The sequence below is a fragment of the Gavia stellata genome, chromosome 6, assembly GCF_030936135.1.
Source record: "Gavia stellata isolate bGavSte3 chromosome 6, bGavSte3.hap2, whole genome shotgun sequence".
Classification (NCBI taxonomy): Eukaryota; Metazoa; Chordata; class Aves; order Gaviiformes; family Gaviidae; genus Gavia; species Gavia stellata.
In genome coordinates, this window is record NC_082599.1 from 19355242 (window position 1) to 19370558 (window position 15317).

At 43.8% G+C, this 15317-nt stretch overlaps 1 protein-coding gene across 1 annotated transcript in view; it reads right to left on the reverse strand.

Moving 5' to 3' along the window:
- The window catches only part of GPR158 (G protein-coupled receptor 158), a 202358-nt gene extending 187548 nt beyond the window's left edge, over nt 1-14810 (reverse strand). Inside the window, exon 1 of the mRNA XM_059819042.1 lies at nt 13939-14810. Within this exon, the coding sequence (XP_059675025.1) occupies nt 13939-14810 (872 nt within the window). The remainder of the gene's footprint in view (nt 1-13938) is intronic.
- Between the last annotated feature and the right edge of the window lie 507 nt (nt 14811-15317).

Sequence of the window (15317 nt, forward strand, 5' to 3'; positions counted from 1 at the left end):
TAAAAAGCCTTCAAAAATTTCCTTATTCTCTCCAAAATAACCTCTAGAATTACTTTGGACATAGAACATTCATAGCATCATCTTGTGAGAGCACGTATCTGTGACTGCTCCGCTGCTGTCTGGACTTAGCAAAAATCTCAGTATGCAACTTCTAGTAGTTAGATCATTACACGGACTAACTTCACAGAATCACTAAGGTTGGAAAAGACCTGTAAGATCATCAAGTCCAACCATCAACCAACAAACACCACCATGCCCATTAAACCACGTCCCACAATGCCTCAATGCCTCACTTGTAACAGATGAATGCTCTGTACTGATTTCTTAAATCGAGGATACCATCCCTTTTAAGTCAATCATTTCAGCAACTTTAGACAAACGCTTTGATTGCCACAGTCTGAACTTCCACGACTACAAAAACCATCATCCCTCCTTTCAGGCTGTGGACTACCACAGGCATGGCCCAACCTCTATCAGGCATAAGAGAACAAGTTTGATCAAAACCAGGACAACACTGCTCCCTTATACCTGGCCCCAGTACAACCAAGTGCAAAGTGTCCACAACAGCTATATTTGGACATTCGTCTTCAGACATGCTATATAGTCATTGGACATCATTTTAGTGATTTGAAGAAGAATGCATTAGGAAATTATGTAGGATAGCCAGTAGGAAGTTAGTACAGGTACACTTCATCCCCCTCCATCTCCTGCCTAGAGTCTAAATAATCTGATGCTTGGCACACTTAGAAATTACCTGAAATATTTAAGTGCTGGCTCTAGCATGTTCAATTTGAAATAGCACACACCACACTTCTAGAATATTCAGAAGTATTTTTAGTTTACAGCTTTGTGCCTTTCCACTCTTGTTTTGAACAACAGCTTCTCCAGGGACTGCCAAAACTACACTTCCACCCCAATGAACTGGTTTTTTCCATGTTCCAGGTGACCAATGACCTCAAGGGAAAAACTGCCATACTGTACAGACTAACTCTTCATAAGATGTTGATGTCAGTAGACAAGCTTATCTTAACCTGATAACATGGTCTCAGATGCTCATAGGAGTAGAGGTAACTAATTCCTCATCTGGTCATGTGCAGATCCCACCAGCTAGGTTTCTAATATTTTCTGGACCTTTCTGAGCATAAACATTAGCATCTGGTCTGGGGACAGGGCCTGTTCTGCAAGTGAATAATCTCACCATGGTTGTATACAGGCACAAAGCATACAGCAGGAGCAGGACCAACACTACTCCTTGCTCTCCTAGTTCATTTTATACACCAGGCACCTTGGCAAGTGTCTCTCAAGCATTAGGATCATTCTGATTACTCTAAAGAAATCAGTTTATACAGTAGGAAAAACAGTGATGATTCATCCTTATTAGGACAACAACAGATTCACCTGGGAGACTCTCAAGCACCTTAGGGAAGTAGGTCTTTACTTTACATGGAAAGCTTTATCCCTTGTGTACATTTTGTTTTTAACTTGTAGGAGAGGAAAAACTCCCCTTTCCCTCTACAAACACTTCCACAAAGAGAGAGGTACAAATTACAAATTAAGGGTAAACTAATCACTGCTAGGAGAGGAGAAACACCTTAAGAGTTTGCTATGTGGTATCACAAGCAGGCCCTGTAGAAGCACAGTGTCAGTACAAAAGGATATAAACAATTTCAAAAGAAAACTTACCTAGAGGTTACTTGTGAGAAAGACAACACATACAAGCCAGAGGAATTAGAGACAGCAAACACACTGAGCAAGCATTTGAGTATGGCCTTGTACCAGACATGCTGCAATTTGAAGAATCAGTGGCATGTTCTAGTGGGCCAAGAAGCAGAAAGCAGGATAGCATCCTAACACTCAGAGCCATGTACTGGGAGGAAAGGCAATATACTTCTGAATTTTTCACATCAGAATTCATTAAATAACTTATATCCTTTCAAAACTCTTTGATAGAATTTTGTTCAAAATAGATGTGAAAACCATAGGTTCATACAGCAGTTGTCATTGGAAGAAACCTCTTGTTATCATCCAGTCCAATCACCTGCTCAAAGCAGGCTCAATTCAGTTGGGTTTTTTAATACCTCCAATAATGGAGACTTCACCACCTCCGAGAAACCTGATCGAGTGTCTGACCACTCTCACAGTGCCAAAAAAAAAGTCTTCTGATATTTAAATGTAATTTCTTGTATTTTATTTTGTGCCTCTTGTACTTTGTCCTTTCACTGACTACCCCGAGAAGACTCTGGCTCTGTCTGCTTTACACTTTTCCATCAGGTATTTACACATGTATAAGATCCCCCTGGAGCCTTTTCTTCTCCAGGCTGAACAGTCCCAGCTCACTCAGCCCTTCTTGTCTGTCAGATGCTCCAATCTTTATTCATCTTTGTGGCCCTTTACTAGGCTCACTCCAGGCTTGTACTGAGGAGCCCAGAAGTAGACACAGGACTCCTGCTAGGGCCCCACCAGGCTGGGTAAAAAGGAAGGATCACCTCCCTCAACCCGTTGGCAATGCTCTTCCTCTCACAGCCCAGGATGCTGTCAGTCGTCTTTGCTGCAAGCACACATTGGTGGTTCATGTCACACTTGTGTCCACCAGGACCCCCAGGCCTTTTCTGCAAAGCTGCTTTCTGGTCATTAAGCCCCCAGCCTGTACTGGTGCATGTGGTGTAGCACTTGGCATTTCCCTTTGCTGAACTTCACAAGGTTCTTGTTTGCTTAGTTCTCCAGCCTGTTTTAGTCCCCTTGAATAGCAACACAGCCATCTGGTCTCTCAGCCACTCCTCTCCATTTTTATCATCTGCAAACTTGCTAAGAGCACACCCTACCCTCTTGTCCAGATCACCAAATGAAAATGTTAAACAGAATTGGGTCCAGTATCAAGCCCTGGGGTATATCAATAGTAACTGGAGTCCAGCTGGAGGCCAGTCATCTACACACAGAAGGTTGGTTAAACACTATTTCCCCTTCATAAACCCATTCTGACTACTCCCAATGACATTCTTCTCCTTCATGTGTTTCAGAAGTGATTTTCAGGAAGATTTGCTCCATCACCTTCCCAGGGATCGAGGTGAGGCTGATCAGCCTGTAGTTCTTGGAAGACACTAAGTACCTTGGCCTTTTCCATGTCCTCTGTCACAAGGTCCACTGCCCCATTCAGCAGCAGGCCCACATCCTCCCTAGTCCCAGTTTTGCTGCCTGTGTACTTACTTTTTGTTGCCCTTCATGTCCCCCACAAGATTCCGCCCTATATGAGCTTTGGTTTCCCTAACAGCACCCATGCATAGAATCATTTAGGTTGGAAAAGACCTTTAACATCATCAAGTCCAACTGTAACCCTAACACTGCCAAATCCACCACTAAACCATATGCCTAAGCGCCTCATCTACACGTCTTCTAAATACCTTCACGGATGGTCACATAACCAATTCCCTGGACAGCCTGTTCCAATGTCTGACAACCCTTTCAGTGAAGAAATTTTTCCTAATATCCAATCTAAACCTCCCCTGGCGCAACTTGAGGCCATTTCCTGGCATCCTACCACTTGTTACTTGGGAAAAGAGACCCAACACCCACCTCGCTACAACCTTTCAGGTAGTTGTAGAGAGCGATAAGGTCTCTCCTCAGCCTCCTCTTCTCCAGACTGAACAACCTCAGTTCCCTCAGCTGCTCCTCCTAAAACTTGTGCTCCAGACCCCTCACCAGCTTCGTCGCCCTTCTCTGGACACGCTCCAGCACCTCAATGTCCTTCTTGTAGTGAGGGGCCCAAAACTGAACACAGGATTCGAGGTGTGGCCTCACCAGTGCTGAGTACAGGGGCACAATCACTTCCCTACTCCCGCTGGCCACACTATTTCTGATACAAGATGTTCATGTTCACCATCATGCTCAGACTGTGTCTCCATATTCCTCCCAGGTTACCTAATGCTGCTTCCACCTCTTGTGCACTTTCATTTTATGGTTGAGTTTTGTCAGGAGCTCCTGGTTAAGCCATTCAGACCTGAAAATTATTCAATTTCAAAATATTTTCACAATATTTCTTCCAGAAAAAACACTACAAAATTCTTCCATTTGAAACTGAATGCATTTTCCCTTTGCTTCTCTTGTGTTAAAACTTTTTTACAAGAAAGTTTGCCTTTCACAAAACCCAGTCTCCCTGAACTCAATACAAACCTTTCTACCTACACTCTTCTCCTCTCTGCAGCTCTTCTATAGCACAACCTGAACTTCTGATATGACTAAGTTGTTCTGCTTTTTCATTCTCTCAGAGCTTTATGAGTTTCTGGGGTGAAAATCTACAGTAAGGGAAAACCGTAAAGTCCAGAAGCAGGTATATGAAAACAATCTCTCCTGACAGTTACAATCTACCATAGGCTTTCCATTTTTTCCCCCATGGTGCACATTATTCTTTTTTTCACTAGACCTCTGCAATATATGTTCATGCTTCATGGTAACATCAGAGTTCTGCTGAGGTAGTAACAGGGTATGCAACCACTTGAGGATATAATGCTTTCAAAAGAAAAAGTTTCTTTAAGCATACATGTGGCATTTACAGAAAGCATCATGATGGTACAAGACTTTTACTACATTCATTTGGGCTGCTTTGCCATTTTAAAACACCATCTCAGACTTGTCCCCCACTGGTATTACACGTAAGAGCACACTGATATGGACATGATGATATATTTCTGAAATTCATCTGTGATTAATACAGTAGCTGGCACAGCCTGTTTAGCCACCCACATTTTCAGTTATTTTTGATTCAGCATTCGGAAAATGGAACATATGGAAGAACACATCCTCCTAGAATGTATATGGACCAACTACCTGTAAGTGTTACATTTATTGAACTAGTGGGAATAACTGCAGCTCTGCTATCTTGACAGAAGCGACCAAGACAAGTATCAACAGTATAAGACTAGACTCAGCTTGTCAGCATAACACATTCATCCACACTGACAATGCCGACTGGCTGAACCCAAGCCACAGTGATAAGTTAATAACAATATTACTGGTAATTGTGGACCATCTGGCAAGTAAGTATATTTTGTTAATCTCCTTATAACAATAAATATTTGTTTTCCGCCACGATTTTACAGTCCTTACACAAAAAAGATACTTAAGGATTGCATGTTCATGTTTAACAAGCAGTTAAGAAAGAATTAGTTGAATTGTACGTGATAGATAATTATCGAAGAATGATGTCATCAAGGATTTTCCATCAGGTCAGAGGTGTGATTAAGAGGCTTTCATGTCTGTCTCAATTTCCAGTACCACTGTCTGTTGGCATGCTGTTTGCCTTGAAATCTGTGCCAGAAATTGATTTAAGCTTATTTTCCCAACCTGCTAGCTGTCTTGATAGTTTCAGTAGTTATAATATTTCATTGTAACAACATGTTGTAAAACCCGTATCTACAGAAGAATTTTTTTGCCTGTACCATTACATCATAAAAAAGCAGAAGGAACATGTTCTCTTTCTCCCAGCCATCTTAAGCCAGAACTGCACAGAATAATAGCCTGCCAACATTTAAATGGGGATAAACAATATCTTTGACCTCCAAATCTTCAGCAGCTTTTTGGCACAGAGGTCATCACAGCTCAGCTAAACAGGCGTTCTAAGTTTGTACACTTATTTTTGTACCTGTAAGCACTGCAAGCAGCCATAATTAAGGTATAAGACATGGTTATCACATGCTGAAGCAGACATCATCCCCCAAACATAAATGCCTGCCTAGAATGAATGAATATTCATTCACCCCTACATGCTGTCCTTCATAAGTCCTCCTTACCACGAAACAAGGAGACAAGAAGAACAAATTCTCTACAGCCATCCCAAATCTGCAAACGCCCACACCTCTAAATAAATGCATACTGTAATTAGTATAGCCAGTGTTTTCAGGGCAGATACCTTTTCTGACTATTTTCATTTTGGAGGCTGACACTTTCAAGAATATTAGTTTTCACACAGTGCATGCTACCTGACACCTGAGGGTCCTTCAACATACCATCAACTGAGCATCGAAAAATAATCCTGGTGTCAAATTCACAAGTGACTTTCAGCCATAAGTCTTACTGGCAATCAGCAGCTTCTGCAGGTTCAAGTTGCTTTTGAAAGTTAAGATTTAGGATTCTGCATCACTTGGACATTTTTAAAACTATTACCTCCGCATATCCAGCCAGATTCACAGAAGGTTACTGGGACATTACATACAACATGATTTTGATCTGGTCACTCAGTTACCACTAATACTAATAGGACAGAGACAGACTTACCTATTACCTAATTCCTCAGCCATAGCATGACTGCTGCTTTTCAGCACACATTTTGCACAGGAGAACCAGCTTTTGCTAAAAATAAATTTAACTGAAGAGTAAGGTATAGCAGTGTGAGCACATGAATTAGGATTCACCTGCAAAGAAAATCCCTCTAGGCCATTTGGAACAGTACTACAAGGGCAGAATACTTAAAGCTGAATCCTCTGTCGTCTGAAGAATTATTTCAGATTTAAATCTGCCTTCAGATTTACAGCATGCAGCACTGCCTCTCTGGGGATTTCCCTGCAGTTTAGTCAGACAGCTTCCTAGATATTTTGAGGGGCAGTGATTTATTTTTTTTTTGCTTGAGGATGTTCAAGTTGCTGCTAGCATCTTAACTCTCTCACAAAGCATCACCTTGTATAGGAATGCAAGATGTCATTGATGGTGGGTACCGCTTACATTAGATTCTCCCTATGAAAAGAGGTCTCTGAGCCAAATTCAAGCTATTTAGCAAGAAAACAGCATTTTTTTTTTAATGCTCCCATTACTATCCATGGGGTCAAAGAAACAGATGGAAAGAAAGGGCCTCAAGGGACAGTATAGAAAGTGATATAAGAAAAGAGGTTAGGAAAGAAAAGCTTTTGAATTAAAAGGATCCTACACAGGAGAGATGGCCTCAGCCTAACGATACCCAATCTTCTGACACTGAAGATTTATTTAAAGGTAATAAGGGAATCTTAAAACTGAAAAGTAAGCGGAAGCCAACATAAGAAAAAAGAAAATGGAAAGGCATAAACCTGGGCAAGGAACATATAAAACTACAAGAACATAAGACAAAAACCAAAAGGCATTTTTAGAAGCAGCATGTTAAAAGCTCTACTAATTAAAAACTTTTCAAATACCTCAGAAAAAGGAAGCCCGAAGTAGAATCTGTAAGGCCAACAGACAACCAAGATATAAAAATTGCTCAGAGTAGAGACAGCCTTTGCAGAAAACTAATTATTTTCATCACTGCACACTTTAGAGCCAGGAAGGCTCCAACCTTTGAGCCACTCTTGAGAGTATCAATGTGACAGAAGTCAGCTTTCACATACAGGGAGGTTAACAAGCTGGGCACCACAGCTATCCCTTCTTTGTTCAACACATTCACAGATGCCCACAAATGGGTGACCAGTGACAAAGTCCGCAGGTGATAAAAATACTTAGTATAACCCACAACTAAATCTGACTGACAGAGAGAAGATGAATGATCACTTTCCACAGTTTTTTTTAATCACAAGAATCTGAGAGCTCCCAATGAATTTAGGTTCGTGGAGCAAATTTAAAAACAGAAAATAATTTTTCTCCAAACAATTCATAATTATATTATGGAACCCAATGCCAAACTGCATTGCAGAAGACAAAAATGGATTAAAAAGTGAATTAGAATCATGGAGGTCAGTTTCATCCATACTTGCTATCAACACTCATTCAGATCGAGTCTGAAAAACTTTTTTTTTATTGCTTATTTGTAAATGGGATATAGCCAAGATAAGAGAATTCAGCACTTCCACTGTTCTTACATTTTGCCTAAGTACCTGCCAGAAGCTGCTTTTGGAGACAGGGCCAGGTAAGCCTTGCACCTGACCTAACACAGCAACACTTCTGTTCTTACCTTTAGGAACATTTCTCAATCTCAGCCCAGGTTCATGAACAGACAGAATACGAGGTGACATCCTGGAGCTGAATCTCAGATAGTAAGGACTGTCACACATCTATTCACTTCAAAAGAGCTTCGATAACCTGCTGTGCTGGAAGCCTTGCCCAACGGGGATGAGGGTAGAGAACAGAAGAGTGAAAACAGCAGTTTGACCCAAAAAGCTAGTTCCTTTTATTGCAACTTACCATGTGCTACATAATTGACACAAATGCAGTATGTGTTTCAGTTCTCTCCTGGCCATATTTAACATCTTTCTTCAAAGACAAACTTCTGTTTCTCCAAGAGTAAAGAAAGGTGAATCACATTTCTAAAAAAGAAATCCTTATTTATTGTTCCTTTTGTTTCATCACCATCCAGTTATCTATCCTTACCCATGACATCGTAAAAAAAAGGTACAGATATAATTGACTGTCTAGAGAATACTAATAACATACTGGGGGTTTCTGTAAGCAGACAGTAAATCATAGGAAGACATTTTGTTCTCACCTCTTTTCAGGAACATAAATCCAAAACTTTCAGAACTTCCAGGAAATAAATTACTCCTTTTCATTTTTAAAACCTGTTCTAAATCCACCTATACCTTCAATCATATTATATGGGCCAGAGTGTGTTATAGAAAAAATGGCAGCCTCACCATTTTAAAATATTTTCAGGATTATACAACTGATACATCACAAAAAAATTAGAAAGCCTCCTTAAACAGTGAAAATTAATTTTCTTTCTTAGTTCAGTACTGAGACTAGATTAGAGAGATTAGGGGAAAGCTAAAAAGGGGGGCTAAAGTAAGAACTTAAAGCGTATTTAAAAGAAGTTACTAATTCTTACAATCTCTCTTTATGTCTACTTTCATTGTTATTTTACCAAACAATTTAATACCTGTGAAATACTTGGCAGAAGAGGAAGTCACTTATATTCCCTAAGAAATTACTTATTTGTCATATATAATTCTACATCCGTGGTTTAATTTGCTTTCAGTGATATTTCCTCAACTAAGAGCCCCATTATGGTGTAACACAGGTGTGGTCTTAGTCACTGTTAATAGTACAGTGGAAATCACTACATTACACTGCCTTTAGGGAAGAAACAGCTAAATTTAACTGTGCAATAAGGATTAATCTTTGCACCAAGGAACACCTTTCTAATAATTAAGAGAGAAGGAACAAATGTCATGAAAACAAAAAATATTAAGTGGTAACACTTGATTCAGCCAAACTTCAGAATGAAGTTATCTGCAAATGCTCCAGAACACATCATCGTTTTTAAAAAAAACCACCAAACTTACTCAGCTTGCTGATTGTAGACCTTTCTGCCAAAACCATCACATTCTCCCAATAGTCCTTAAAAAAGAAGTGCAAATACTGCCCTGGATTTAGTGGGGAAAAAAGAAAACCAAAACGTACCTGGCCTCAATGAAACATGGGGGGAGTGGGGTGTGTGAAAAAATGTGTCACTATACCCCAAAAACATTCTGACCTCTTAGATGAAAAATAGTGCGAGAGCGATGACCAGTTCCCAAAATGTTGGCATATTACAACACAACATTAAAGAAAACGAGAACAGCATGCAAGGGAACATTTTGAACTGCAAAAGCAACAATTCATTCATCAAGAGTTTGGGGATAATTGATGTCATTGCACAAGGCTGAAACACTGCACATGAATCTGACTAACCACGTTCAAGAAATACTGGAACAAGACTTGGGAAGAGGGACCATGGCAACAGAGAGCTGCTGACAGGAGACTAAAGAGACCTGGTTTGTGTAGACTAGTAAAGAAAGGTGGAGAAGGGACTGTTGCCTATAAACAGGTCAGGGCAGTAAACATCAGCGAAGAGTGCTATTTCAAATAGAAGGCAGTTCTGGAACAAGAATAAATGGATGATAACTGACTGTGAATAAATTTAGATCAGAAATCTGAAGAAGCTATCCAAACATTAGGCCTGACATGCCAGTGCACTGGAGAGTCGAGGGAAACCCACCTACTTTAAGATGGAGTTTGGCCATATAGTGACATTAAGTGGGCCCGTGACAGCAGGAGATTGGACCCAGTGACCCAGGAGGACTTTTTTTTTTTTAAACTCCTGTGTTCCTAGTAGCCAAGTACTTGCACATCTTTCTTCCAGATCAAGCAGTAATCCTCCCCACTGGCCTCCTAGACTGCTGAAGCAATGAAAACCTCCCATTTCCTCTCCAGGAGCCAAGCAAGTACTTTTAGAGAAGGAAACGTACTCACAACATGCAGCTTCTCACACCTTTCCACTTCCACAGCAGGGCTGCAAAGAGACCAGCTGGATCACCATGTGCCAGGGAATATGGTTCAGTCTCATCATGTAATAGGAAGTAGCAGAGGAGGGTCACAGAAGATCAGGGACAAATGCTATCGTGCTCTACCCTCTGCAGCACTAGAGTTGTAGACTGATTAGACACATTAGATGGTGAATTCCAGCTGCAAACTGCATCAGCTTAGACTTTTTAAGAAAGAGAAGGGAATGGTTAATATCACCAAGTGATTACTTCTAGTCTCTGTGGATCCTCATTCCTGAATGAGAGCCTACACTGTATTTTGTAAGCAGGTGGGAATGTTCTCTCCCTGCCCTTTGGGCAGACCAAAGGCCAGTGAATGCAGACAATACCACCAGAAAGCACTGCTAAGAAGCTGCGGACAGTCAGAGTGACTAGCTTAGCATTGCACTGGGCTAATGTGGTCCCACTGGGCCTGAACACCTTCTGGTACATTTATCAACACAACTGAGTTGTCTTTGGTTTCTCCACTTCATCTCAGTATTGGCCTACAGTGCTAGCCTTGGCAAAACAGCTTAAGCAACCATATTCTCTCACCTTCCTTGGCCTTCACTTTGCACAGTTTGGCTGTCATTTCTTGGGAAGGGGAGGGAAAGGGTGGGAGGTGAAATTAAAGACAGATAGCAAGCTGTTTGCAAGAGCCCCCCTCACTTCCTCTGGCAGAAGGCACTATAACCCTTCACAATATGACAAACCAAGCTTTTTTTTTGCTGCACTTTCAGAACATCATTGACAACAGCATTGCAGTAGTAGCATTATTGAACATAACCAGTAGTAATTATTAGTATTGCCTTCATTAAACTCTTTGCATTACTACACCACATGACATACCCATCTGTTACTGAAACAGAAGAGATACCAAGAAGCAGGAGCGATGGCTTTTCCTCTGTAATCTGAAAGAACTCTTTTCCATGGAGACAATGTGTATCTGAATGTCTCTTGCCCTAATGTACCATGCCATAAACCTAATGTCAGCAAAGAAGGAAGATCATAAACTGTTTTAAGAATATTACAGGGGCATGCACTAAATTACTATCAATGACCTCATGCCAGACTATTAAACAGAAGGAGCATGTAAACTGATCCATTAACATGTTCCTGACAGATGGTTCAGAGATACTTTGTTGGGAGAACTAATGTAGCTTTCTCAAAAGATGGAGGTTAATATATACTGCTTTTTTTACCATATGGGCCTTAAACAGGAATTTAAAGTTAAACCACTGTGTCACTCAAAGACAGATGGTGAGGGGAAATAAAGCTTATTTCAAGAGGCACCTTGTAGTAATTAATACTAATGTTCTAATAACTACATTAGATTTTACATTTTTATATTGCATGCTTATACTTTAAACCATATCTTCTCTTAAGAACTCACACTGAGGCTGTGTGCCTATCAAGTATAGAAAATATTGTGCAAATATTAAGACATCCCACAAGTCTTGGGAGAAGTGTATTTTTTTATAGTATTTCCTATGTAGCTGCAGAGTTACTTTGTCAATATCCCAAATAATAAGCTTTAATTAGAAGCCCGTCTTTCATGTAACAAACCTCAAACATCATTTAGCCTTGCCAGAATATGTGCATTTGTGTCTATATATATGTACTTCTTCCACCTGCTTCCTTATATAGTTACCAAAAACTTACTGACCCATTTTCTTCTAAATGCTTACCAACTCATCTCTAGTGTCGATACAATAAAACTTTGTTAGTTTTGTCCTAACTGTTCAGTACAACAGCAATACAACATTTTGAACTTGCACAGCATACCCCATCGCAAGATCTTCTTAATAAGAAGAGGTTCTCCAAGCTTAGATGTGCTTAATGGACACCCTTTGAAGTATCAGAGTTACAACAGGTTATTCTGTTTCTCAACTGAAGCGACTCCCACATGGTAAAGAGAGGCTGGGAAGATGAGGAAGTGAAGGCAGTGCTTTGTACTGCACCCAGGAGGACCTCTACTGGTTGCCTCAGTTGGCCAGGGTTACTCCAAAAAGGACCTGGCATGTTCTGCATACCAGAGCTACCACAGCAGAAACCTACACCACCGAGATGCTTCCCGGCATCACAGGATCTTGGCACAGAACTGAGGCTGAAGCTTTAGACTCTGTTGTTTAAGAGATCTGTTTTTCTCTTAACTGAAGTCAACATGGAAGCTTCTTTGAGTGAAGCTTTATATCAAGAACTAATTTCTCAGATAGATGGTTCATGGCTGCCATCCCATCCCCAGCCTGGTGGTTCTTTAGGTTATAGAAACCTCTATCCCCAACAAGAGAATATCATCCTACACTAGCTTTCATCTGCATCCTGAAGTTCATCAAGTGTGAAACACTGCATTTCAATGAAATGCGAGAAGTTTCCTGAACTCTTCTGGACCTGCCCCCTGCTAGGGTCCAGAAGAGGTCTGCAGTAGAGCTATTCTTGGGTTTTAGTCTTGAGAGGAATTCAGCAACAAACAGCCTGCAGGTGAGCATTACATTAACCCTACCAGCCTCCTAAGTGTGAAGATTTCAGGGCCAAAGGTAATTCCACAGAGAAATAATCAACCACTCTCTATTCAGCAGATTTTTATTTTTTTCCCAAAGGATGCACAACTCCATTCACACCTGTTTGATCCCACTGGATTTCAGACAAAGCCAAGAAAACCAGTCTTCACATACACAATCACCTGGCCACATAGGTGTGGCAAAATCCGGTGTCTTTTGTGTTCTTGTCTATCTTTACCTACTACTGAATCACAGCAGAAAGCATATTCTGTGCTTCTCTCTCACCTCCTGACAAATGCCAGCTGCTTCTGGGTAGTGGGCATTCCCCAAAGGACAGAATTACCCATGAGCCCCACCACAGAAGTGCCAGTGGGAAAATCCTGACATCCTGTGACCCACAGGTTGCTCTCATTCCTTGGTTACATCCCTCTCTGCTGTCAAAATATGAAGACACAAGAATGGGATTTTTTGTACCCTCCCCTTTGCTAATCACAGCCTGGTTGCAAAGTCCTGGGGGTAATGGCAATAAAAAAAAATAAGCAATTCTTTACGTATGGCAGGTTATCAGCTACACAGCTATGTAACAGGGGAGTGTCCCAAGAAAAGCTTTCCTACTGCCAGCTCAGGTTGTAGCCACATGCACTATGACAGAACTGCAGTCACAAACACTTATTTATCTACAAACATACTGACCACTGACCAGGCTCGAGCACCCCACAGTGGATGTGCTCTGGAAACCAGAAATCTTAGTTTACCAGTGTAACAACATTGTTTCCCAGCTAGTTAAAAATCACAGCTGGGGTCAAGCTAGTTTTAATTATGCAGTGTAGTAAGAAATAATACCTCAGTAAAGATCTTCCTCTTCCAGTCAGAAATAAACTACAACTGGCAACTGCTGCTCTCCTCTCCGCCCCCCCCCCCCCCCCCCAAAGGATGCCAGGAACCTGTTCCAATAGGCACTGGTAAAGCAAACGCTGTCTCACAGACAGAGACAAAAGCAATTCTTTTTGAGCAACAGCTCCCTAAGGCACACAACGGTAGAGCTCAACAGGAAGGCCTGAGGTTGCTCTGCAGTGTGACTGAGCAGCCCATCCGGCAAGGGTTGATCGGGTCACTCCAGAGACACGGCATGCCCTTCCCTAGGAGGAAGGCAGAACCAAAACCCCATTCTCAATAGAAAGCAAGCAGAGGAACACTCCTCCTACCTGAACTCGGGGAGGAGGTTTGGACGCAGCCCATAGAAAGCCGCTGAGAGAGTCACTAGCCAGCCAGGTTTGTAATTCCCATTCTCACACTCCAGGTAAGGCGACGACCACCTGATGTGGTTCTTATCAGCAGTGAAGCTCTCCCGCCTCTTCCAGCTGTTCTCCAAAGTTTTGGGGCCCGTGTTTAAGACCTTCCTGTGCAGATGTGGCCGCCACTTGCGCCTCAAGCTGTGGAACCACTCTGTCTCCACAGAGGCGTTGGCCAGGCGGTGAGCCGAGGAGGACAAGTCCTGCAGGAGGACTTGGCTCTCGTGCCTACTGGCCTGGAGGAAAACCTGGGGGGTGGAGGAGAAAGGCTCCGTGCTGAAAGTGATAGCTGCCCTGGAGATGTTGGGGTCCCCCTCCAGGAGGCTCCTGATCAAGGCGCGGTACCACTCCAGGTCCTCCTGCAAGTTCTGCTCCCGCGACTTATTGCTCTGGAGGATCATGTTGAGGAAGTTGGTGGCGTGGGTGAGGGTGTCCAGGGCCCCGTGCAGGGAGGGGTGCGAGGTGAATCGCGACTTGCCGGCGAGGCTGGCCAGCTCGTACCGCCCGGAGCAGTTGGCACGCCGCAGCTCCCGGGAGTCGCCCGTGTAGAGGAACGAAGCCACGTCCTGGGGCACCTCCTCGGCGAGCCGCTGCGCCAAGATGGTGCTCTCCGTAGAGCGGCTCCGCGGGGCCGGCGGAGGCTCCCGGCTCTTGATGTGGTTGTAAATAGGCTGCCTCCCTCTGAGCGCCCGCTCCCGGTCGCGCACCGGCTGCCCTTGGCCGGCGGCAGCCCCGAGCCCCCGCTGGGCGAGGAACAAGAGGAGAAGGAGCCGGAGCAAAGCCATGTCCCCCGGCGCTCCCGGTCGCGCAGGCACGGCGAAGTGGCTGAAGACGGGCTTCGCGCAGGCGGCCGCGGCGCAGGGGCACGAACGTGCAGGGGCGGCCGAGCGGCAGCGGGGCGGAAAACGGCCCCCGGCCCGCGAGTCACCTGTGGCGGCGCCGCCCGCGCCCTCCCCAGCGCGGGGCGCCGCGCAGCCCCGCCGCCGGCGCGGAGCGGCTCGCAGCCCCTCCGGCGACGGCAGCGGCTGCAGCGAGCCCGCCTGCGCCTCCTCCCGCCGCGGCCACCGCGCTCACTGAGCTGCTGCCCAGCGCAGCGCGCAGGGGCGGCGGCGCCCGCCGCAGCTGCGGGTCCCCCCGCGGCGCCCCGCCGCCGCCCGCGCTCCGCCGCTCCGCATCCTTCGGGCGCCGCTGCCGGAGGGGGTGGGGGGGCCCGCAGCGCGGGACTGCCACTTGCTGCGGGATCAGCGGGGCTAGGCGGGCGGGGCTGCTGCCGGGGAGCCAGCGGGCGGGCG